General features: G+C 49.7%; 1 protein-coding gene across 6 annotated transcripts in view; it reads right to left on the bottom strand.

The window, feature by feature from the left end:
* RNF43 (ring finger protein 43) overlaps window positions 1-23252 on the bottom strand; it is a 59484-nt gene that overhangs the window by 7562 nt on the left and 28670 nt on the right. For 2 of the 6 annotated variants that reach the window (XM_006181416.3, XM_032498411.1), the window contains 4 exons: window positions 7346-7468; window positions 1525-1599; window positions 1281-1412; window positions 565-669 (listed from right to left, as the gene is read on the bottom strand). In XM_006181416.3, coding sequence (XP_006181478.2) covers window positions 565-669; window positions 1281-1412; window positions 1525-1599; window positions 7346-7468 — 435 coding nt within the window. Of the gene's footprint in view, window positions 1-564; window positions 670-1280; window positions 1413-1524; window positions 1600-2555; window positions 2578-2630; window positions 3061-3105; window positions 5998-6261; window positions 6655-7345; window positions 7469-23252 lie in introns of those variants that run through there. The other 4 variants (XM_032498412.1, XM_014556497.2, XM_014556496.2 and 1 more) reach the window with 4 other exon arrangements.

The following is a 23252-nucleotide window of genomic DNA, read 5'->3' as shown; positions in this document are numbered from 1 at the left end:
GCAGCTCCTCAGACATAGCTGGCACACTTCTGCCTCAGGGTCTTGGCACTTACTGTGTTCTCTGTCACTTTCTCCCTAGGTATCTGCCCAGATCACCCCCTCACCCATTTAGGGTCTCTCCTGTAATGGCATCCTCTCAATGAGGCCTTCCCTGGCCTTGCTTCTGAAAACTACCCCTGTGCCCTTTGCATTCCCTCCCTTTTTCTATCTTATTTTTCTCCCTGGCACATACCACCTCCTAAAATACTATATATTTTACTTCTTTGTTTTGTTATTGTCTGTCTCCACTAGGCTGAAAGCTCTTCAAGGGAGGGGTCTGTCTTTTTGCTCACTGCTTTACCCCTAGTACCTGGGACAGCACCTGGCACGTGACAGGAGCTCGCTCTGTTGAATGAATGAACAGATGAGCATTCATTCTATGGAAGAGGCTGCTGGAAATCAACAGTCATTTGTTGGGCTATTTAGGTGTAAACTGTTTCATGGGCATAAGGGCAGCTTCTTTTCTCACTTTTCCTTTCCTGCTCCCCACCCCCTCACACACACGCACATGCCCACCCTGCTCACCGGCCTGCTGTGGCGGGGGCGGCACCGGATGCGCAGCACGGAGGCCAGGATGACCACGAAGATGGTACCCACCACCGTCAGGAGGATCCACACGTCATAATCTGGCTGGGGGAGCAAGCAAAGAGGGAAAGGGTCATACTTCTGAAAGGAGTGGGGCCAATCTGGGAGAACTGCAGGAGCCCAGGAGACACTGAGAATGAAGGGCCCCTTGAGTCTTCCAGCAGAGGGGAGGAAGCTACAGCTGGGCTTAGGTGGTCCCTCTCTGCCCATGGACACTCGCAGGGGAGGGTCCTCTAGATGTCAGCCGTGAGAGGTACGGTCTCAAGACTGTGTGCTTGGGGAAAGGGGGAAAGGACCCCTCTGCAAGGTGGGAGCTGCCCAGTGAGCAGCTGGGTGAGTTTCCTAGTTCACAGAGAAACACCAGCCAGGTGTCAGGGGGCCCAGGGACCACGGTTGCATTCTGGCTCTGCTACTGTATGCCATGAAACCACAATGCTGAAAACAACTTTAGATCTCAGCTGATCCAATCTGTTCATTCTGCAGATGAGGCCCAGAGAAGGGAAGAAACCTGCCTAGAGCGTACAGCTGGTGGATAGAGTTGGACTAGAGGGTTTTAAGATCTCTTTAGTTCCAAGGCTTTTGGTGGGAGCCGCCGCAGGACAAAGCCAGGGTGAGAGCAGGTGCTCGGGCTGGGGCTGGAGATCTGGAGTGCTTACCCAGGTCGGCGGCTCCTTCAGCTCAATCCTCACGTGGGCCTTTCGGTTCTTGTACACAAACTCCATCAGCTTCTCGGCATCATTACCCCAGATCAGTACCACTGGCCATGTCAGCCCCAGGGGCTGCTGCAGCTGCAGGAGGAAGAGTGCCCACAACGGTGGCTGTGCCTGGACTTCTCCTTCCCCGGTAACTTTCTCTTCCTCCATTCAGCCCCCTCCTCAAACACCCCACGTCCCCGGGTACCTGCTCAGCAGCAGCCCGATCCTCCGTGATGTCAAAGAGAACGGCGCTGGCTCCTCGCTCGCCTGCCATCCGGGCCTGCAGAGACACACAGCAGGGGTCAGAGAAGGACATGGCCCACCCATGCCCTGGCCTACCCTGCTCACACGTCCCTTTCTAGGACTTTGCACACACCGCACCTCTGCATACTCACATATATAACACCTGCAAGGGGTCAGTGGGATTAGACCCCCTGCCCTGCCCTGAGCTCACACAGGTCCACTGCCTTCAAGGACAAAATTCAGTCCTTCCCTTTGAAATGGAACAAACTGTTAATAGGGTTTAGCTGGTGCCAGGCAGTGGGCTAGGCTCTAGGCCTAAGCACAAATCAGACACAGGCCCTGCCCTCAGGGCTCCACCAGTCTATCTTCACTGAGTGCGAAAACAGAGTAGGGAGTGACCAGTACTTGCCAGGGGGTGACTGGTCCCCAGCACAGAGAGGGACGGGGGACAGCAGAGAGGTGGGGTGCTCCTTCAGAGCAGAGCTGGGCTTTCCAGGGTCCAGCCCTGCCTGACGAGAGGAGCCTGCAGAGCACCCCACCCCACCCCACCCCCCAGCCTCGGGCAAGTTTCCAAGAGCCTGGGATGCTGCTCCCACCCAAGGCATCTATGGCAGCCCCAGGCTCAGTCCATCTCAGGGCCCGCTCCCTGCCATACGCTAGTTTGCCACCTCTTTCCCCGGCTCCAATTCAAGGACTTCATGGAGTCCCTGTCCAGTGCTTTACCCCTCACCCCCTCGCTGGGGGTGGCAGTAGAGACGGGGGCGGTGGGGGGTGGTGCAGGGAGGAAGGGTCCTGAGAGGCCATTCCTACAAGGTCGGAACTGTGCACATGCGCACACGCGTGCTCTCCCAGGCTATGACCAGGCAGAGCAGAGAGCCAAGCCAGAAAGAGAACAAAAAGCAGGAATCTAGGCCTCTGGGTGTGGGGAAAGAGAATGAAGATAAGGGCTGAGGGTGCGGTGGAGGCACAAGGGCAAAGGACCAACAGACAGACCTTGCTGCGGCCTCAGTGCCAGTTCTCCCTCCCTGAACATCCTCTCTAGCCTTCCTCCCTTGGGCAAAGGCTCACCATGTCATGGCTTCGGGCTGGGGCCTTCAGTGCCTGGGGGCCTGCTGAGTCCTTAAGGCCTTCCTGCAGGCCCTGAAGGAGTTAATCCTTCTGCAAGGCCAGGAGGCTGGAGGCGGAGCCGCCGGGCTTACTCACACTTGGAGCGCTGTGAGCTCGCTTCCCTTCCCCGGGATCCTGTCGGGACAGGTCTCCCGCCAGCAGGCCAGGGGAGCGGCTCCTTCTCCGCTCCCTGATCCCCACTCCCCAGGCGGCAGCAGGGGCTGGGGGGCCCCTCAGAACAGGCAGCCTACAGGCAAGTGGGGCCTGCTTTGGTCAGGAGGGTAACTGCCCCCTTCCCTCCCTCCTTCCCTCTACCAGCGCCCAGGCCCAGCCCGGGCCCCGCTCCACAGGCTAATTGACTGGAAATTCACAGGACCCCAGGATGGAACAGCTGAAGAAACCGAGGGGTCACAGCCTTCATCCTCCTTCAGCCCACCTTCTCCCAGGAAGTCTACCCTGCCTTGGGGACCCCAGGCAAAAGCAGCTCTCCAATCTTCAGTGCCCTCCAAACCAGGGTACGGGAGCAGCCCCAGGGGAGAGAAGGCGGCCTCCTACTGCTAATCCCACGGTCCGGGACTTCGCAACGGGTGGGGAGGTCACCCCAGGAGTCACAGAACTGAGACTCCTAGATCCTCAGTGCTAACAGGGCCCCACGTTTCTCATCCCCAGACTGAGACCCTGGACCAGCCGGCCCTGAAAGGGCAGGAGGGATGGGCACAGACTTCCTTCTCTGGAGATTTTCTTACTTCCCCACCCCTCTCGCTTTGAAGGATTGGGGTAGAAACAGTGGAAAGTAATTACCCTGACGTTCAAACACCCCAGCCCATTACAGCCCATAATTACAAAGTTGTAAAAGTGATCAAAGAGAGAGGGTTGGCCAACAGGGGAAACAAACAGGACTTTCAGGCAATGGGTGCCTGTGTCCAGGGTTCTAGGAATCGAAGAGCAAGACTTGGGGCCAGGTGGCAGCCCACACTGGGGCTGTCTGCACTGCGCTCCAGCCCACCTGCACCCAAGCAAGTAGGAGGGAGGGAGGGAGGGAGGGAGAAAAGGAAGTACTTCCTCGGGGATTAGACTCTGGAAGACAGACAGAAAGGGCAAGCCCTCCAGACAGGAAGAATGGGCTTTAGAAAGACACCCTGGAGACCTCTTGGGGAGCTGCAAAGAGTCAGCCAGCCTTCTAAGAGCGGCAAGCAGGTTGCCCATGGCCTTTAGCAATGGAAGCCAACGTGTTCCAGGACTTCTACGCTACACTCTCTGCATTTCCCCAGGCCTTAGATTTTTTCCTCTCCAGACCCAGCGACAGTCACTGCGTATCTCCTTCTCATCAAAGGTGGACCGAGCACCCACGGTGCCCAGGGCACCAAGCCAGGGAAGGCCAGGCCCTCCAGAATGACGCATAATCTCATGGTAGAGATTCATCTAGGCTTAAAAGCAAGGGTAGGAAGAAGTAGAAGAGATACAACCTTTATTGAGACCCACTTTGCCCAGACTGCTGAGGTTTGAGTCCTAAATCTGCTATCAACTAACAGTGTGAGATTTGGGGCAAGTCACGTAACTGCTCTGTGCCTCTGTTTTCCTTTCTGTAGGACCTATGTCATAGGGTTATTTTGAGGACTATATAAGGTAATCCATGTAAAGCCTTAGCATAGTGCCTTTAAGTATTAGTTATTATTATATCAGCAATTACTGGGCTTTGTGTACCTGGTTTCATTTACGCCTCACAACAGCTCTTATAAGATGGTCATCAGCCCCACTTTTGAACTGAGGAAACCAAGGCTCAGAGAGACCAAACAACTTGTCCAAGGTCACACAGCTGATAAGCAGTGGAGGCAGAATGCCCACTCAGGACTTCAGCCTTCTGAGTACCTGGGTACCAGGGAGTGGTCTCTACAGTAAGAGAGGCGGGGCTTGTACCCATATTTTGGCCTCCAGAGCTCCTTCTACCGGGCAAAAGGCCCCTGCTCCAGTCCAGGCATGCGATGAGGAGGGCCTGTGTAATCATAAGGATGGCTGCGTATGGAGTTGCTGCTAAAGAAACAGAGGCCAGTCGGGTGACTGGATGGAGGGAGGGAGGTGGTGGTGCTGACAAGAATGAAAGAGTCCAGAAAAACTATGGGGAGGGCTTCAAGAGATCAAGAGAGATAACTATGAATGAAACAGACCAACCTTGCTAACGGAAAGCATGGGATGACAGAGCCAATGATGACAATAGTGACACTTGCCATCGTTTATTGAGTGACTGCTGTGTGCTCGGCACGGGGCACATCTGTGCAGTCTCCTTAATCCTCATAACTTCTGTGTGATGTCAGCCCCTCCGTTCCTCTTTCACAGATGAGGAGACAGAGGCTCAGAGGGGTGAGCTGAAGTGTCCAGGTCACACTGAGGGGCAGTGCGGACGCCAGGCTCCAGGCCCAGGGCTGTCTGGCTCTAAAGTCCAGCTCTGCAGATGGTGACAGCACCACTGAGCCTAATCGTTGTGCCAGAGCAGAGCTGACTGAGGCCAGTGGTTTCCAATTTCCTCACCAAAGACCCGTCTTTCCTCTATGCTTCCTGTGAGCCAAATTTTTTAAATATGTTTTACCAAACTAACTACATTTATTACACACAACTCATTTTTTTTAATGAGGTAACTTGTATTAACATACTGAACTAATAGAATTCCCACCAAGAGCAAAAAAAAAAAAAAAAAAGAATATTTTAGTTAAGCCAGTGGGACGTCTGAAATATAAAAAGTAGCTCGGAGATCCACATTACTGCCTTCCCAGACCTCCTCTGGGCCAGGGGATCCCGGGTAGGTCTGACTTGGTCAAGTAGAAGGATGAGAGACCTGAGGGAAGCTTGTGGTGGGAGCCACACCCCCAGAGAGATGGGGGCAAAGGCTGTGGCCGGGGAGGAGCCCGGGCGGCGACTGCAGGAAGAAGAGAGGTCATGGGCAGCAGCCAGGGTGCATCTTCGGCCCCACTGCCGGTTCCCGTTTCTGTTTGAGTTAGCCCAGGCACTATATGGACCTGACATACATTATTTCCATCCTCACGAGGATCACTGGGGTAGGAAATAAAAGTCCCCTTTTACAGTGTTGGAAACAAAGCCCCCAAAGATGAATTCAGTACTTGAAAGAGCACTGACCACGTGTTCCCTGTTGCCCAGTGTCTGGGCACGTGGCTCATTTCTCCCACGGGAGCGTGGTCCTCTAGCGACAGGAAGGAAACCTTCTATGCAGACCCTTCCTTACTGGCTGCCGAGTGTTCCCACACACGTGCTTCAGAAGAACAGCAGGGCTCCCCTGAACTCTTCTTCCCCCATCCATCTCATCTCCCTCCCCTGCCTCCTCTCACCCACATTGCCTCACACTGAGCGCTCATGAATAAATGAATGACATTTGCCCCTATTCTGTAAAGCAAGGGAAATGAACTAGCCAGAAGCAGGGTAGCTTCCGCCTCACGAAATTCTGCCACTGTTAAGGACCTCACACTCTGGCAGAGACACCACATTCTCTGTTCCTCAGATGTGTCCTGGCCCCTGTTTCCCACCTCCCCTGCAGCCCCCTTCTGCATCAGCATGGCCAGGCTGGCAGAATATCTTCACCTACCTGTGGGCACCACATTTCAGAGTCCTGTCCACATCCCTGCCCACTGTGGGATCAGGGAAGAATCCAGGCTGCTTCCTTGAGACTCGCGGCTCAGGAAACAGCCCTTGAGAAGATCAGGAAGTCCCTGGTGGGGTCTGGGCACAGGTAGGGACCGTCACCCTCCTCTTTCACCACCCCTGGGGCAGGACCCCTCTCCCAAGTCTGCCTGACGGTGCCAGCCACCATCTAGCTACACTCTGGCTTAGGTCACCATGAGCACCTTTTCAGCTATGTTCAGTTTTCCCAGCCAGAATGGGAGGCAACAGAGCAGAGACCAACAGCCCAGGTTTGAGAACTGGACAAGGCGCGGTTCAGATCTCAGCTCCGCCCCTTCCTAGCTTCCAGCCCCTTCACCCTGGCAAGTTCCTTAAATTTTCTGATCTTCACTTGTCTTATATGTCAAATAGAGAATAATAATGTCTAGTTTTCCCGATTGTTGTGAAAAGTAAATGAGAACTACTATGTCAAAAGTATCTATCCCATGTCCCACCTGGCAGGTTATAAACACAGAAAACAGTAATGTTGAAGCAGGGATTCCAGCATCTATGAGGTAGCAGGCCAGTGGGGAGCCCACGGCTGCAGAAAGGTGGCAGCTGCTGTCAGCTCTGGCTAGTGGTGTCCTGTAGAAATGTGGGGCCAGCAGTTTGCAATCTCGGAGGAAGAGTGTAAACTTTTTAGGGGCAAGGGCTTCTGTTTCTGCTATTCTTGTATGGCTCGATAAATATTTCTGAAAGATGGAAAAGCTCTCTAACCAATCCCCTCTTTGCTCTGATGCTGGGCATGGGAAGGGGTGTAGGAAATGCCAGGTGATGGGAGGGGTTGGGGGGGTGCATATGCTAGATGACAGCCAGAATGTTCTGCAGGCAGGTGGTTGGCGGGAAAAGGACAGAGGCCTGAACTGCCATGCCTCTCAGCCCAGGCACAGGTTAGGAAAACCTGAATTGGGCACATCACTCTCAGGAAACAAGCAGACAAAGAGCACAGGGGCCTCACAGCCCAGAGCTGGGTGAAGTTCAGAGTGTGTAGGGATCAAGTGTGAATCTACCTTGCTGGCCAGTGACAGGCAGGGGCGGGGGGCCCGCTGGGGACTCTCCAGCTTGACGATGCTGATGAATCCAGGCTCCAGGTTGTCGTCATCGCTGGCGTTGCACAGGTACAGGGGGTGGGACTGCAGAGAGAAGGGGAGAGACTGGTGAGGGAGGCACTAGGGAGCAGAAGGCGTGAGCTGTGAGAGCCGAGCACTTCCCCACCGCTGCAGGCAGGTACCTGGCAGGTCTCCTGGTGCTATGACATTGCAGGCCCCCTTATTAGGTGGCCTCCCAGCAAGCTAATGGTCATCGCTGTCATTTTGGTGGGTAAGAGCTAAGGATACACGGGGTAGGGGGAAGACAGCAGTGAGGGGGGGTCCAAAACTGGGACCTAAATGAAGAGCCCGCAGCAAAGCAACTCCAACAGCCCTCAAGCCTTGCTTTTCCAAACCGGCCAGCTGCAAAGGGCTCTTCTCCTGGCCCCAGCCTCCCTAGCCTCCTAATTCTGCTCCCCAAACCCCAGGCTGAGAGCCTGTATCAGTCCCTTCAGAATCTTCCCTTCCCTCCTTGCTCTCCCAGGGGCTACTGGTGCCTGGTGCCTGGTGCCTCCTGCCTCCTCGGATGCCCCCAGGCAGCTGTTGCCATGGAGATTCCCACTGGGTCTTCTCACTTGGTGCCATCTTGCTCCTCTCAACATCCCCCGTTACCCTTCCTGGGATTCAGCAGGATGCTGATTGGGAGAACAGACTACTTTGGGATGAGGCTGAGCTAAGAGTTAAGCCTTGAACAGCAGTTCCTAGGAGTTCGTCCTGTCCGCAGGGATAATGTGGTGGAGATGCAGCTAGCTCAGACCACCTGCTCTGGGGTTATGTCAGGTCCAGTCCAAGACCTTGAGTCTCTAGGCTGACTGGTGCTGAGCAATGACAAGGGAGAAGTGGGTCCAATACACAGGACAGAGGACTCCCACATTAAAGGGCTGAGACTGCCCTCCTATACACTCTCCTCTCATTAAGGTGGTTCTAACACTCACTTGAATCTAATTCTCAGAGTACTGTGAGAACAAGGTAAGATTTATTTGGCTGTGGATAATCCTATGAGCCAGGGCTTCCCACGTGGTGGAAACCCCATGTGTCCTGGCAAGAAAGGAGATTTCTTACTAGGGAGCTGCCCACAGTTCCCTCTCTACTGCTGCTGAAGTCTAAAAAACTTCCAGAAAGAACCATCAGAGGAACCAGAGAGAACTTTGCATTTATGAAGACGGTTATGAACATAATCACGTCAATGATGGGTTAAAAGTACAGTCACTTTTTGAAAACACTTTCAGGCTCTTTCCTCTCACTGTATCACTAAGTCCCGTGAACACAGTAGGTTCTCAGTAAATATGCACTATGTCACTTTGAATTGTATTCTTGTGAATAAAAGCCTCTGGGCAGGGGGTGTTGAGATGGAGGGAGTTCCGTTCTTGCTCCAGAATTTAAGGACTGTGAGTCTGGTGGTGATTGAGGTTTGGTGTGGGAGAAAGGTTATTTATACCCCCCCCAATCCCCTGGAAAAAAGTTGGGGCGTAAGGTTGGAGGCTGTTCTCACTTCAGCAAAGCTGCAGCTCCCATCTCAACAAGCTCCATTAGTCTGTCCATCTGCCAGTTCATTTCGTCTTTCTACCAACACCGAAGGCACTCTTGGTGCCAGGCCCTGGATGACGCATTCAGGAGTTGACTATGAGTAAGATCGGCGCCTTGCCTTAAAGAAGCTCAGAAGACAAGCGTGCAAACACACCGTATCGTGATGTTATGATGCCAGTTTATCCAAGGGCCTGTGGGAGGACAGGAGGAGAGGGACCAACAATCCCGTGTGGGAGGGCAGAGTGACTTCAGTGCCTCCTTGGGGACTGAAGGGGTATGTGTTCACCCGGTGGGCCCACAACAAGGAGGGCACATTGCCCCCAGCAGAACGAAAGATGTGACACCTTCCTTCAGGCCACAGAAGTCTCCAGTTTGCTTGCTCCCCTACCCCTACCCATGGTCCAGCTTTCTCAAGATAACTCCAAGATGCCTCTTGCTGACCAGAGGGTCAATTGGGAGAGGGGGGAAGTCACTCTGGAGAAGGGTAGTCTTTAGAGAAGGGTTTGCAAATATTCAACCACCACTCTGCCCCCCAGGCCTTTGCAGGAGGAACCAGCGTGCACTATACTGTAGTGCTATTTGGTAGGATGCGGAGAAGGAGGGAAAAAATTTGGTGTCAGAGTCACCAGACTTCCCTGATCCTGAACTGACAACTGGAAGAAGGAAAGGGAGGAAATGAACCATTAGTAAATGCCTTTGGCATGCCAGAGCATGTAGATGCTATCTCACTGCGAGGTAGGTGTGATCATTCCCATTTAAAGAAGAGAACGAAGCTTGAGGCTCAGAGAAATTAAGGTCACACAAGATTAGGACCCAGTTCTGTCTGACTCCACCCTCTGGAGTCAGGTAACTCCAAAGGAACTGTAGTCAATCCTCCATTGTCCATGCTAATGATGATGATGGTGATAATTTACATTTGTTGAGTAAATACAGTGGGCCAGTGATTGTTTCACGTGCTTTTGTGTATTAACTCTTTTTATCCTCATAACAACTCTATATAACTGTCTCTATTTTAAAGATGGGGAAACTGAGGCACTGAACACTTAAGCAACATTGTGTCCAGGATGACACAGCTGAGATCAGAGGGTCAGCAGAAATGGAAAGAAGTAAGATAAGGTAAAAACCAAAGCAAAACAAAAGAAACAAACAACAAAACAAACACAACACCAACAAAAAACAATCTCCATTTGACTTTGAAAACACGATACCTTCCCCCTAATCCACGACCAAGAAAATCTGCCTTCCTAATTATAGATTCCTAAAGCATGCGGGCCCAAGCACAAGGCCCTGAAATGGTGGTGACTTCCAGGAATGACCTAGACCCTCTTCTCTTTTCACTCTCCACGGTCCCCCTGGGTGACCTCAGCCAATCCCAAGGCTGGGGTTTCCACACAGAGGTGGTAATTACAGATGTCCAGCCCAGACCGCTCTTGAGCTCCAGACCCCACATGGGGGCTGGTCATTTCTGCCTGAAGATCCTTAAATGAAACACTTCAAACTCGGGATGTTCAAAATTGAAGTGATCATTTTATCCCTCCAGTGTTCTCTGTTTTAGAGACTGGAGCCACTCTCCTTAATCCTTGGGAACATGTCACTCAAGTCAGATGTTGTCTTCCTCGTCCCCGCTAATCTCCTTCATCCACCACCCGCCCCCCCATCACCAAACTCTTAACAATTCTATCTCCTCAACGTTTCTCTTACTTGTCCTCTTTCCACCATCCCCGTGACAGCTACTCCCACACAGGCCACCATCACTGTGATGCTAATTTACTGAAACCACCACTTAGCTGGGGACACCTCACCCCACCCGTTGTCTATACTGAAGCCAAGGTGGTCTGAACTGCTAATGTGGGCGCGTCACTCTTCCTCCTGAGGCTCTGAAAAGGCTCCTCATAGCTCTGAGAATAGAGCCTGTGCTTTTAAACACAGCTTAAAAGGCTCTGCCTGCTCCAGCTCTGGCCTTCACACCTCACCTCACCGCTTACCATCCCTTCTGATGCTCCTTCTCCCACCTCCCCCCGCCAACACACCAACGCCCCTGCCGCCAACGCGCCAACGCCCCTGCCACCCATGCTCCAGAAATTACTCATTTCCAGTCCCCAAGCACTTCTGGTGCTTGCTGCTCTGTCAGGATGGGTTAGAGGCCTCCCCTCTGGGCCCTCTTAGCACCCTGTATTTCCGCATGGTACTTTCCTTGTCTGCAGACCTCCCTCTCCCTGGGGCTGTGACCCACCTCCACCGCCTGCTACATAGGTTTTTTTTAATTAAATATTGAATGTCTACAACCAGATAACCAATAGTTACCCATAAAGACAACACAAGGCACATCAAAATCCTGATAATGGTGGCTTTGGGAGAGGAATTAGAGAGGAGAGGGGAGAGAGAGAATTTGGTGTGCTGCTTTGATTGCTTCCATCATAGGATAATCTGTTGAAGTATTAATTTGAGTTTTATTTTGTGCTGTTGTGGAAGAATAAAAAAGAATGAGAGCTATTTGCAGTTTGTTCCTGTCTTTCCCCTCCTCCCATCCCAAGAAGAGAGCCTTGCCTTCTATTTCCTTGCCTCAGGGGCATTTACCAAAGATGTTACTGAAGACCTATCTTCCTGACTTTTGTGAAGAAGACTGAACTGCACTGAGGAAATGTGAGTGTGAGACTGGAGGTGGAGGGGGCAGGTAGTCAGAGTGCCTGGAATCCTGAGGGTGGGAGGAGGAGCCTGGAGATGTGCCAAGTTGTGGGACTCTGCAGCCCATGACCTGGAAGGGGGGGGACCCCAGGAGGCTGGGCCCTGGCAGAGATGCTGCAGCTACATGGATTTCAAGGAAACACTTGAGCTTGGGCAAAGGGCGTGTTGGTGGTGACCAGTGTGGACAAGTACCAGAGGGGTCCCTTAGATATTTCAGTTTGGGCTGGTGTGTGAGAGGGAAGTTCCCACGAAAACAAATTCCATCTACCTAGTGGGACAGACTTTGAAGTCAGATCTAATTTGATCATAAGAAAATAAAGTATCGTGGGTATTTCTCGTATAGTCCTATTTGTGGCGTGAAAACCACGCTCATGACACTTTTGCATCGTTTGACTCTTTCACAGTGCGAGTTTCTCAGAAACCAAGAAAAGGCCATGTGACCAGGATGCTGTTCACTACCTCCGGGGAATGTCAGCTGGGGAAGAGGGCTCCTAAGAAGAAAACAGATCTAAATGCATCTGCCTCCTTGGGGTGCAAGATCTGCTAATAACAAAGATGCAAACATGATTTCGGCATCAGGCCACCTGTCCCCTCAGTGATGCCAGGAGAGGGCCAGGAGACATGCGCTTGCACGATTCGGGGAGGGTGTGGTTGGGGAGGGCTCCTGGAAACTCGGCGGCCTTGAGGATTGGTTGATTGCATCTTCCTGAAAGGCCAGGAGATGCGACCCCCTGTCCCTGCCATGAGAGGCAAACTAAGAGGACTTGCTCTTAGGGTCCAGGCTGCTCTGGCTGAGAACTCGGCTTTGCACAAGCATTTTAAACACCTCCATAAAGACACAGGTCTTCAGTGGTGTGTGTTGTATTTCGTATTCTTGAGTTTGTAGTCTGCGTCTCTGTCCTTCTCCTTAAATTTATTTGTTCTGATTTTTGCCTTCCCTCCCCAAACAGACCTAAGGTTCAGATTCAGACTCCATCATTTACCTGTGTGACCGTGGGCAGGTTATTACTTAGCTTGTCTGAGACTTAAATTCCTCATCTTCAGAATGGAATCAAAAATGCCTCCTGATGATCATGAAGACGGCAGACAGTGGACATACGCCAGCACACAGCCTGACACTCAGTAAGTGCTCATTAAATGGTGGTTGCTTTTATGATTGCATCCGCAAGAATAAAATCCCTCCTCATTCCTGGAAGGGACAAAGCCCTTTCTGACTAATTCTCCCTTGGTGATGGTCACAGCGCCTCTGAAGGCCAGCCTTCCACCAGGCGCAGTCTGGGACAGCTCATTATCCACGGTCACTTCCCTCCTGTGCTCAGCCCTCCAAACCCCACTGAACAAGCTCTTCCAGTTCTCAGCCCGCCTCCTTCCCATGAAGGAGGCCATGTGATCTCATTACCTCCTCACAAAGGGCATTCCAGGGCTCAACTGAGCCCCGAACTTAATGCTGATCTTACTTTATCCGTGGCATCTCCTCCTCTTGGGGTGTGTGCTTTTGCAAGCAATTCTTTACTGTCTCCTGTTTCCCAGCCTCCCTCCTCCCCGCCCGGCTCTGCCGCAATAATCTCTTCCTTCTCTGATTCCACTTACAGACCTTCACCCAGGCCTTGGACAGGTAACTTTACTGCCTGCTACAAATTTTGCCTTTGTAATCAGGAACATTGGCCAGGCATCAAAGGCGCCTTCTCCCCATTTCCTCTTTTCAGATTTTATAATCATTCTCTCCTATGCAACCCCCCATTACCTGAACTTAGAACTCCCTGACTTTTATCTCAGGCGGCAGGACACACCAGCATCATAAAGTCAAGCTCCTGTAGCGAGGGGGTTGGGAAAAGGCAGACCAGCCTGGAGTTGCTGCTTCTGGCTCCCAGCACCAGAACGGTCTCCGAGGCCCAGCTGGGTCGTCTGGCTCTTTATTTAAAGAGGTCAGGGCCCACGTCTACAGGCGAGATCTTAACAGTAATTGTTTGGGCTTGGATTTGGAAACTTCTAGACCTCATTCGCATCTACACCTTTACCCGTGTCACTCCCTCTTCCAGAGGGCTGCGTTTCCTAGTAAATTCAGGTGGGAGGCTGGGAAATGTCAAGAGGAGTTTCCCTTTCTCTGTTTTGTTAAATTTTTTTTTTTAACAAGGAAAACGTATGCCTGCTCAATTTAATTTTTTTTTTTTAAGGTACAAAAGAAACTAATGTTGGTGGGATGAGAGAAGCATAGCCTTGGGCCACCTGATGGGAAGGGACTAGCAGGGAGAGGATGGATGACAGGTCTCTGGGATTTCTAACTGGGTTCAGAAAACCTCCTTGGGGGGCGGGGGTGCTGGTGAGCAAGAGGGCCGACAAGAGAAGGGGTGAAGGCCTGTGCCAAGTTCCCACACAAAGCAGGGTGACTATGTCTGAGAGGGGGGCGCCGAGCCCACCAAAGGCCAGTCTGGGGCTTTGCATGATGTCGGCCCCCAGAATCTGGTGGAAGAATGAATACAACTTAATTTGAATCCAGTTGCCGTACAGTTTATAAGAAAGACGTGAATTGCTAACAGCCGAGCCTGGTCCAGACCTTTGACGGAACTTCAAAACTTGCTTTGTGGGGGAGGGTATAGCTCAGTGGTAGAGCACATGCTTAGCATGCAAAAGGTCCTGGGTTCGATCCCCAGTACCTCCATTTAAAAAATAATAATACAAAGAAAAATAAATAAATAAATAAACCGAACTAATGACCTCATCCCCGAAAAATAAAATTAAAGTTAAAAAAAAAACACCAAAAAACTTGCTTTGTACAGATGAGGCACGTGAGCCTCCGTTACAGACTGCCCTCCGTTTCATAACTCGTAGAAGGAGGTTGAAGTCTCCTAAATTCAACCTCAGTTCTGAACACTCCCCCATGCCACCTCCAGGTCCACACGTTGGGCAGTGTTCCGTGCGCTACAACGATCATCACCGAGTGAGGACCACGCGCCCGGACGGAAGTCTTCAGGACCTGCATTTTTAGAATTTTCAAACTTGAATCATTCTTAGCAACAAGACAGGAGCCAGGTCTGTCTGCTTCTTTTCCCTCTGGGCCGAAGCTTTTTCTGCCCAGCAGCCTCAGCTTCCTTTCTCTCCCCTCAGGCTTATCTCATCTCTTCCAGCCACAACAAGGCAGCCAGACCCAGACGCTGCTCAGAGATGCTTTCCCAGTGAATAATCCATGTTTGTTTAGGATGAGAAAGGTGTGTCCTGAAATTAGAGGTCACAGAAACTCAGGCCCAAATAATAGACATTCAGCCAGACTGCCATCTGCCCTACCGTCTCACCCCACATTAAAGACTTCATTCTTCAGTTTACAAATTCACCTGTCCCTGTCTCGGCTCGTGTCCAAGCTCCAGGATGTAACTGGACCTCTTTGCCCTACGATGGTCCCATGGTATGGTTTTCCTGACCCCACACTCTGCTTGGCATCTTGGTATGGATGGTTCACAGGGTCATAAGCAGGAAGAAGAAAGGGTGAAGAAAGAAAAAAGAGCTAACTGAGTTGCTTTTGAAAGAAACTGGTATCAGAAAACCTCCTTGGGGGGCGGGGGTGCTGGTGAGCAAGAGGGCCGACAAGAGAAGGGGTGAAGGCCTGTGCCAAGTTCCCACACAAAGCAGGGTGACTATGTCTGAGAGGGGGGCGCCGAGCCCACCAAAGGCCAGTCTGGGGCTTTGCATGATGTTACGGCCTTATTTGGCAGTAACCAGGGAGAGAGACGGAGAAAAGCCTCAACCACCCAAGAGGTAGAGTTTCTGTCTACTATATTCCCATGTAGAAACAAGTTTTGTCCTGACTCAGCCCAGAATGACCTCTAGTTACAGGGGCACCCAGAAGCTACTCATGAAGTTAAGAGCAAAGGAGAGGGAGCCCATTGAACATCATTTGAGTTACATCATCACGCTTTGGAAGGAAGACTATGAAATACAATACCAAGGTTCTGAGGCCCACAAAGCTCAGGACCTTAGAAGACACCCCAGGCACGTGGTTTGGACACTCTCCTTCCACCAGGTGAGGGACTCAGGGCTCAAACTGCCAAGAACCCGACCAAAAGGTCCTGAAATGTCATCTGAGTTCTGCCACTTGGTCAGTGAGCACTGTCCTAGGGAGATTCTGCCACCACCTCTGACCTCCATCCTGTAGGAGGCACCATTGAGGTTCCGCATACAGCCAGCCAGGTCTTGTTCAAAGAGAAAGAAAAGCTGAGGTCTTGACGCAGGTGGCAGTATCGCCAGGGGTAACACCCACTCCTCACGTTTCCAGGATAAGGGTCTAAGGAGGCTTCGGACAGGGCCCTTCCTAGGCATGGCCTTAACTCTTACCACAGTGAGGCAGTTAACTCTCACACGTAACCCAGCGTGCTGACTGCAAACAGCCTTGACACAGTCTGCTTTCTTACTCTGCTGTTCTTGTTCTAGCCAAACTCATGCCAGCGATGGTAGGAACTTAGGAAACCTGCTGGAAGCGGGTAGTGTCACACCCACAATCCACATCTTGAAAGAAGCCTAGTCTCCTGCTCAGAGGTTGTAGGGATTTCAAATTGCCCTGCAGACTCTGCTCCACACTGCTGTCTTCCTGGACTGCTTTATAAGCCCTTTGAGGGCAGATACTGTATCCAAGTGGGCCGGCTTAACTAAATCTATGCTCAGGCTTTAATTGTCACATTGCGAGTGGGGATGGGGTAAAGCTATGGAGCTTGGCTGATTCCCACCCCCCAGCTCCTGAGCAGTAACATACACTGCTCCACTCATACTGCAAAGTGGAAAAAATATGGAGCATGGGCCTGTGCTTCAGTCAAGAAACAATAGAGGAAATACAGGGGTAGCTGCAGTTAGAAATTGCATCAGGAGGAGGAGGACAAAACGGTTCAAGCCACAGCCAACACGGATGCCCAGAGTCTCGCCTCAGAAGCCACTAGGGGTTGAGATCAGGCCAAGGAGGCTTCTGTTCAGAAGAAGCAACCGTCAGGGGAGGCTTGTGTAGGAGACAGCCCAAGGGCTCCAGCCCAGCTGCTGACAGCCCTTTGACCACAGCTCTGAACCCCCGTCCATGCGGCGGCCCTGGGGAAGAGGCCTCTTTGGGGGGACTGTTTAATGATTTGCCAGCAAAGAGCAAGGCAAACAGACCGCTGGCAGCCGCCTGGATGCGAAAGGAGAGTCGATTTTTATTCCCACCCACAGTGCAGCCTGCTAGGCAGGGGATAAAAGGAAAAGGGAGAGGTGGTGCCGTGGGAGCTGAGGAGGGACTACCATTTCGGGCTCAGCGCTTCACTGGGTCTCTATGGATGGTGCCTGGATATCTTGGCATTGGTGCCAGCTGGTATTTCCATCCCCTGAATATTTTAGGAATTCCTAAAAGCAGCATCTCTTGAGCTCCTAGGAACTAAAAAGTAAGATATCTAAGTGGCCTCTTATGGCAGAGTTCTAGGTATTAAAGAGAATAAACCCAGAAAAACATCGCCTTTGCTCCTCAAAACCTTTTACCGAAAATGTGTATGATGGGAAAGCAGTTTGGTTCCCTGCTCCTTTCCTTTTACTTTCTCTTCCTGTGGACCTTTCCCCCATCTCCTCGGCTCTGCAGAGAAAACCAGGGGCACCTCCCATTCCCCTGTGAGCCAGAGCCTGCAAGATCTAAGTCCTACAGCTCCCTACGTCTTTTTGCCCTCGCCCTCCCAGCCCAGCCCAGACTGGGTCCTTCTCTAATCCTCTGACCAGCCTTCAGCCTCCAGAATTAAATACTTCCCCCAGCTAGTCTCCTGAAGTGCTGTCTTCAAAATTCTTAAAGGACACTTACCTCTTACAGTTAGTTGTATCGGTCAGTGTTCCACTGCGACCCACCCTCTTACCCAGTTCCTCCAGCAGAACGCCTGGTTCTTAAGAGATGTTCAGCAGAACACTAGTCCTGTCCTCCCTCCTGTAAAGTACATGCTGAGCTCCTCCAAGTCAGGGACTAGGTCTTACTCACCCTCTAGCATGATGCCAGGTCCACAACAGAAGTTATGGGGGAAAAAAATGCATGTTGAATGATCTATTTTAATAAATAGGTTTGAGGTCAAATATGTTTGGTAGCTGCCTTGTCATCTGATCAGAATATGATTATCTTCAGACTTCTGCTTTCTCTTCAGCTCCTTCTGTCTATTTCGTATAAGTTTAAAAGTCAGCTTTATAGTATTTTGACCTCTTCGCAAGGGAGAGTTCTCTTCCTTCCCTTTTATATCATGCCTAAATTCTCCTCCATAACCCTGAACAACTCAGTTCTTTTAGGATAAACTTCCTGCTTAATAACCCATCCCCAGAAACATTTTTATTGTCTTTCCTCAGTATCATTGTGCGAGTCAAGCATAATCTTTAATGCATCTCCCTGCCAAAAAAAAAAAAAGGGAATAACTTCTGCTCTCAAGAGACTAAAATCTGGCAGTAGATCCACAGCCATGCATACACACGCTCATGCACAAAAGTCTTAAGGCAATTTGTGAAACAACACACAGAGGATGCAAATGCACATCAGGAGAAGGTGGAATGAATGGGAGACTAACCTGCTCTTGCTTCACTGTTTTGGAAGGGCTCCCTTGCCACTTTGGACCCTTTAACCTGCCTCCTAGATCTGATGGGAAGCTCCTTCAGGGCAGGAGTCATTTGGAGACTATTAAAAACTATTTTATTTATTTATCATCCCCACAGAATTGACTCAAAGAGACTCTTGCCCTCCACTGGCTTTAGGCCACAGTGGTGGCTGAGTGTCTCAGGTGAACTTCAGTCCCTACTAACATTTTATGAGGACTTGGACCAGTGATCTGCACGGAAAGGGATGGAAAAACTCATAGGTGATTTACTCCCAACAGTATCCCATCTTTTTTCAGAGTGGGTCTTTTTTCTTACCTTTAGATTCTTTATACCCTAAAAAGTTGATGTGCCTGAAGCCCAGAATTTCAAGACTTCAGTGAAGAGCCATGTGACAGCATCACCTTTCCTTTGTTTCAGGCTCCCAGCAGCTGGATCCGCTCTCCAGCCTCCTCTGACCCTGAGGATGCAGGTCAGCTGCCTCACGCCAAATGGGCTCGTATGTTCAAATATTCCGAACATCCCTTGACTTGCTCTCTGTGAACTGTGAGTTCTTTGTTACTTCCTACTTGCTCAAACCTCTTTATTTTTCTTGCTAAGCACAGATGGTAAGAGATACCAAAAGATAATCAAAGTGCTGGTAAATGGAAGAGGAATCTTCTCAGTTATCAAGTGAGCCCTGCTGAATGGAAGTTCCTGTTTGCGTTTGTCAGGAGATTCGGGGAGGTGCCATCATCAAACTTTGTGAGTAAGGGAAGTACTTAGAGAGTTAGGGAGGGGAGCCAAATTCCTGGGTTGAGAGTTCACAGGGCAACGGGGATCGATAGCAACACTTTTGATTTGCACACAGTTATCAAGGTACAAAGCAACACTACCCTTTGTCCTTTTTATTTTTATTCTGCTAATGGAACCCTTCACCCTAAATTAAGACTGTTACTCAGCTTTGATGTTACATTTTATGTTAGCAAAGTGCTTTACAATCCTTCATTAGCTATTTTATTCTCCTTTAATTAGTACCACCCATTTCACAAATTAGGTTGACGAGGCAACGCAATGCATATTGGACTTGCAACCCGGAATCCTGAATCCTGGGCTTGGATTTCATGTACTAAACATAATGAAAGGAGACTTGATGGACCACAGGGAGAATCACAGAGGAAGAGAACAGAAGCCCCCAAATTATAAAAGCCTTCGTGGGAACTAAACCTCCAATGCTTTAGGGCAAGACTTGAGATTTTTTATTTTGCTAGCAGTAAAACTGAGAGCGTTCACTAGCTTAAATTTAAAATGTGACCGCCAAACACATCTTTAATAGCCAGTTCTCTTATTGCCTGATTTCCTCCATAACAGAGTTGAAAGCAGAAAAAAAAAGGGGGAGAGGGGGGACATATTTGAACTTAATGGTGCCAGTTGTTTGCTAAGAAAGGGGGTTGATGCTAAAGCAAGACAAACATCCCTAAATTCCTTCTGATCTCTAGAGTCATCTCCTTCTTGACCCTCTCCTCACTTGCTGTTCATGACATAATACTGTTCCATTTGCTCCATTCCTCTAACTGCCCCTCATTTGTTGCCTCTTCCTTTTCTTCTCTTCTTCTTCTCATTTAGATACAAGGTTCTGTCCTCCGATTTCCATTATCCCTCTCTGGCATTTCTTATTCACTCCCATATCGTCAATGATAATTCCAAAATTTGTCTCCAAAGTCAAATTCTACTGCACTTCAAAAGGCCTACTGGACATTCTTTCTTTGTAGTCTTATGGGTACCTCAAACTCAAATATGCCAAACCTACATCGCACCTTCTCCCTGTCCTCCACCCTAAACCAGTAACCGCTCTTAACTCACCTATTTTTGTTAATGGCACCATCATTTTCCTAGAGATCCAGGCTGAGCACCTTGGAGTCATTATGATTCCTCCTCCCTGTATCCAATCAGTTAAACTCATCTTTGGAAACCTAACCTTCTCTGTGTCTCTGGAGTCTGAACAGTTATAACAGACCACTAACTAGTCTCTAATCTCTCACCATTCTAAATCTCTCTGTCTCTGCAAGAACAATCTCCTGAAGATGGCTCTGATCATATCAGTGTCCTGTTTCAAATACCATCAGTGACTCTTCCCCTGAATTAAACTCAAACTCCTTAGCCTATCAAATCGGGGCTCTGCACTGACTTTGGAATCAGACAACCTGGTTTCACATTTCAACTCTGTCACAGATTAGATGTGTGTGACTTTGAGGGGTGGCCTAACCTCTTGAGTTTCCTTGTGGGTAAAAAAAACACGGCTTACCACCACCCACCCAAGAAGATCATTATTGTAGAGATTAAATGAAATCATGTATTTAAAGTCCTGGCCGTTCCTGCACACAGTAGGCACTCAAAAAAAATAGTGATTCCTTCCTCTTTCCCTCTCCCCTTTCAGCTTTACCTCTGCTTCTTTCCTAAGTGCACCACACTACTTGTCCAAACCAAATTGCATTACTCACTCTTCTATTACATTCGCTTGGAATGCCTATTACTCCTATCCAGCACTTTTAAAACTCACACTTGTGCTTCAAGGGCAAGTTTATATGCTACGTCTTTCCTGAAGAACCTCTTCGTCATCTGAGCTGTCCCAGTCCCCTTGTTTGTATTTACTGCGTGGCACTTTTCAAATCTTCTGCTTTATGTTCTTATCCACTAAATGGAGGGGAGGGGGTTTCTTTATAGCCCACATAACACGAGGCCCTCACATCACAGGCAATCGAGCAATGTGTGCTGAAAGCTTGCGCTTTTGATCTCCCAAGAGTCCATTCATTTGTGATTCATACTTCACACTGAGAACTCTTTAGAAACAATCTCTGGCGGGATATCAGAATTTCAAACAACTTTAACAGAGAGGCTGAGTCAGTCTAGGATTAAGTTCAGTCCTGGTTCAGCCAACAGGAATTGTCTGGACCCTGTTCCTGCTTGAGATATCATAACTGGGCAACTTGTGTGCGGCTCATTTGAATACATTTAGATGAAAACATATTTGTCTCGAGGACAGGCAAGCAAAAACAGCGTGATACCTATAAAGCCAACCACTATCCGGCTGACAATGACAATAGCTTCACTCGTACAGAAAGGAGTCCCCAGAAGCCATTTGGCTTCATAGGTGCTGAATGTGGCTCGGCTAAGAGGTAACTACACCTTACTCTGGCTTCCATCCAGTCCATTTCCTCTTGGCCCAGTTAGCACATGGGTAATTATATGACATCAGCCACCATGGGGTGGCTGGAACATAAGGTGGCTTCATGGTGCCATATAATGTGGCACCAAGTTTCTGAATCACCAACCTCAGGTGCATCGACTCTTCCCCCTACCACACCCCCCCGCCATAAAAACACTTTATCTGATATTGCTGTTGACACAGTGACTACACTAAGGTCCTGGGCACTTTCCTTTGCTTCTTCTTAGTGTTTGTTCGGGTGGGTACCTCTGTGCAGATGCCTATAAATGAGTACTTAACGGCGCGGGAGTCACCACCCGGTCACCAGGCCATGCGCCTGCCTTTCGGCAGGCTGACCTCAGAAAGTAGCAGCAGATCAGATTGCTAAGCCCACACCTACCTGAAATGCTTCAGAGGCTGAACTCCCTTCCTAGCCAAATATCTAAGTCGTGGAGCTGCTGTCTGTCACCAAGTTTATTCTTAGCCTGGTCATTATCGGGCCTGTTTCTGGAGCCATCTTTCTCCCTAAAATAGCAGTGGCTACAATTTCCCCCAGTGCCTTTATAACAGGGAAGATCAGTAGCTCCCCAGTGTTCCTTGTCAAGAGCCAGAGAGTCACTTGATGTCACCGCTGAGTAGGATGCTAGAAGGGTTCGCACAGAGATTTTCCCCGGGGGCACTTCAGAAAGGGCCCGAAATATGGCCTCTTAGCTGGCAGGCATTTCATAAACATCTGTCCTCCCAAACCGTGCTGGGTCCTTCCCAGGAGTTACAGTTTTACTGGGGAGATAACACATGCAGGTATACACACACGAAAACGGTGGTACGTTATCACGTGTCACACTGTGTGGTACAGCCAGTAGGTCCTGTGGGCTTTGTGGAGGAGAGGGATCTGAAGCTATCCCTTAAGGGAATCAGGATTTGAATAGGATAAAAATAGTCACACAAGTCAAATAAGCAGGATCTGGTCCATAGGCAACTGTCAAATAGCTGTGGGGAACTTCCCAGCCACAGCCTTGAGAAAAAAACAAGGCGCCAAGTGAGAGGAAAAGTCGGGTTCTTGACCACGTCTTCTCAAGTTTTCGAGGTACAAGAAGACTTGTATGACTGAAAAATAGATCTGCTGAGACAGTTTGGATAGTTGAGGTAGGGTCACATTGTGAAGGCCAGTGAATGACAAGAGCTAGACCCTGCTGGCTGTCTGTGAAAAAGGAGTCACCCTCAATTCTGAAACAAGGGGAGCTCATGATCAAAACAGTATTTTAAGCAGAACAATTTAGTATCAAAGAAAAAATATGGTGGAATGAAAAAGAAAATCTGCAGCAGGAAGCACTTCGAGAGCTGCAGTAGTAATCCGGCATGACAAGCGAGCTTGAACTCTGGTGGTAACAGTTAAAAGACAAAGGGGTGAATCACAGAAATGATGAAGGAAGTGTTGAAAGTACTTGCCGACAGATTGAACTACAGGGATGAAGGAGTTAAAAATTTCTACATCTGAAGAATTAGGGGGGAAATGTTGCATCAACCAAAAGAAGAATATTGGAAAAAGAAGTTAATTTTGAGCAGGGGAAATTTAATTCAGTCTTGGGAATGCTGAATTAGAGATGAATATTTCAGTCCTCTAGGGAATTTGCAATAAGAACTGAAGTTTGTGTGAAAAGACAGGATGGAGAGACAAATTCACCAAACACTATTCATATCTTCAGATTGAGTACTATTGAGGTAACATATTAAATGTTAAGTTTAATGCATGAAAATGCTTGAAGTTAAAATGGCTGCACAAATTAATCCTATTAAAAGTAGAGTTTGTGGTTGTTGGTTCACTTGAGCAGGTCTCATTACAATAAATCCAGAAGGGAAGATGCAGTG

The sequence above is a fragment of the Camelus ferus genome, chromosome 16, assembly GCF_009834535.1.
Source record: "Camelus ferus isolate YT-003-E chromosome 16, BCGSAC_Cfer_1.0, whole genome shotgun sequence".
NCBI lineage: Eukaryota > Metazoa > Chordata > Mammalia > Artiodactyla > Camelidae > Camelus > Camelus ferus.
The sequence above is the reverse complement of the archived record's forward strand: the minus strand, read 5'-3'. Positions and strand labels throughout refer to the sequence as shown.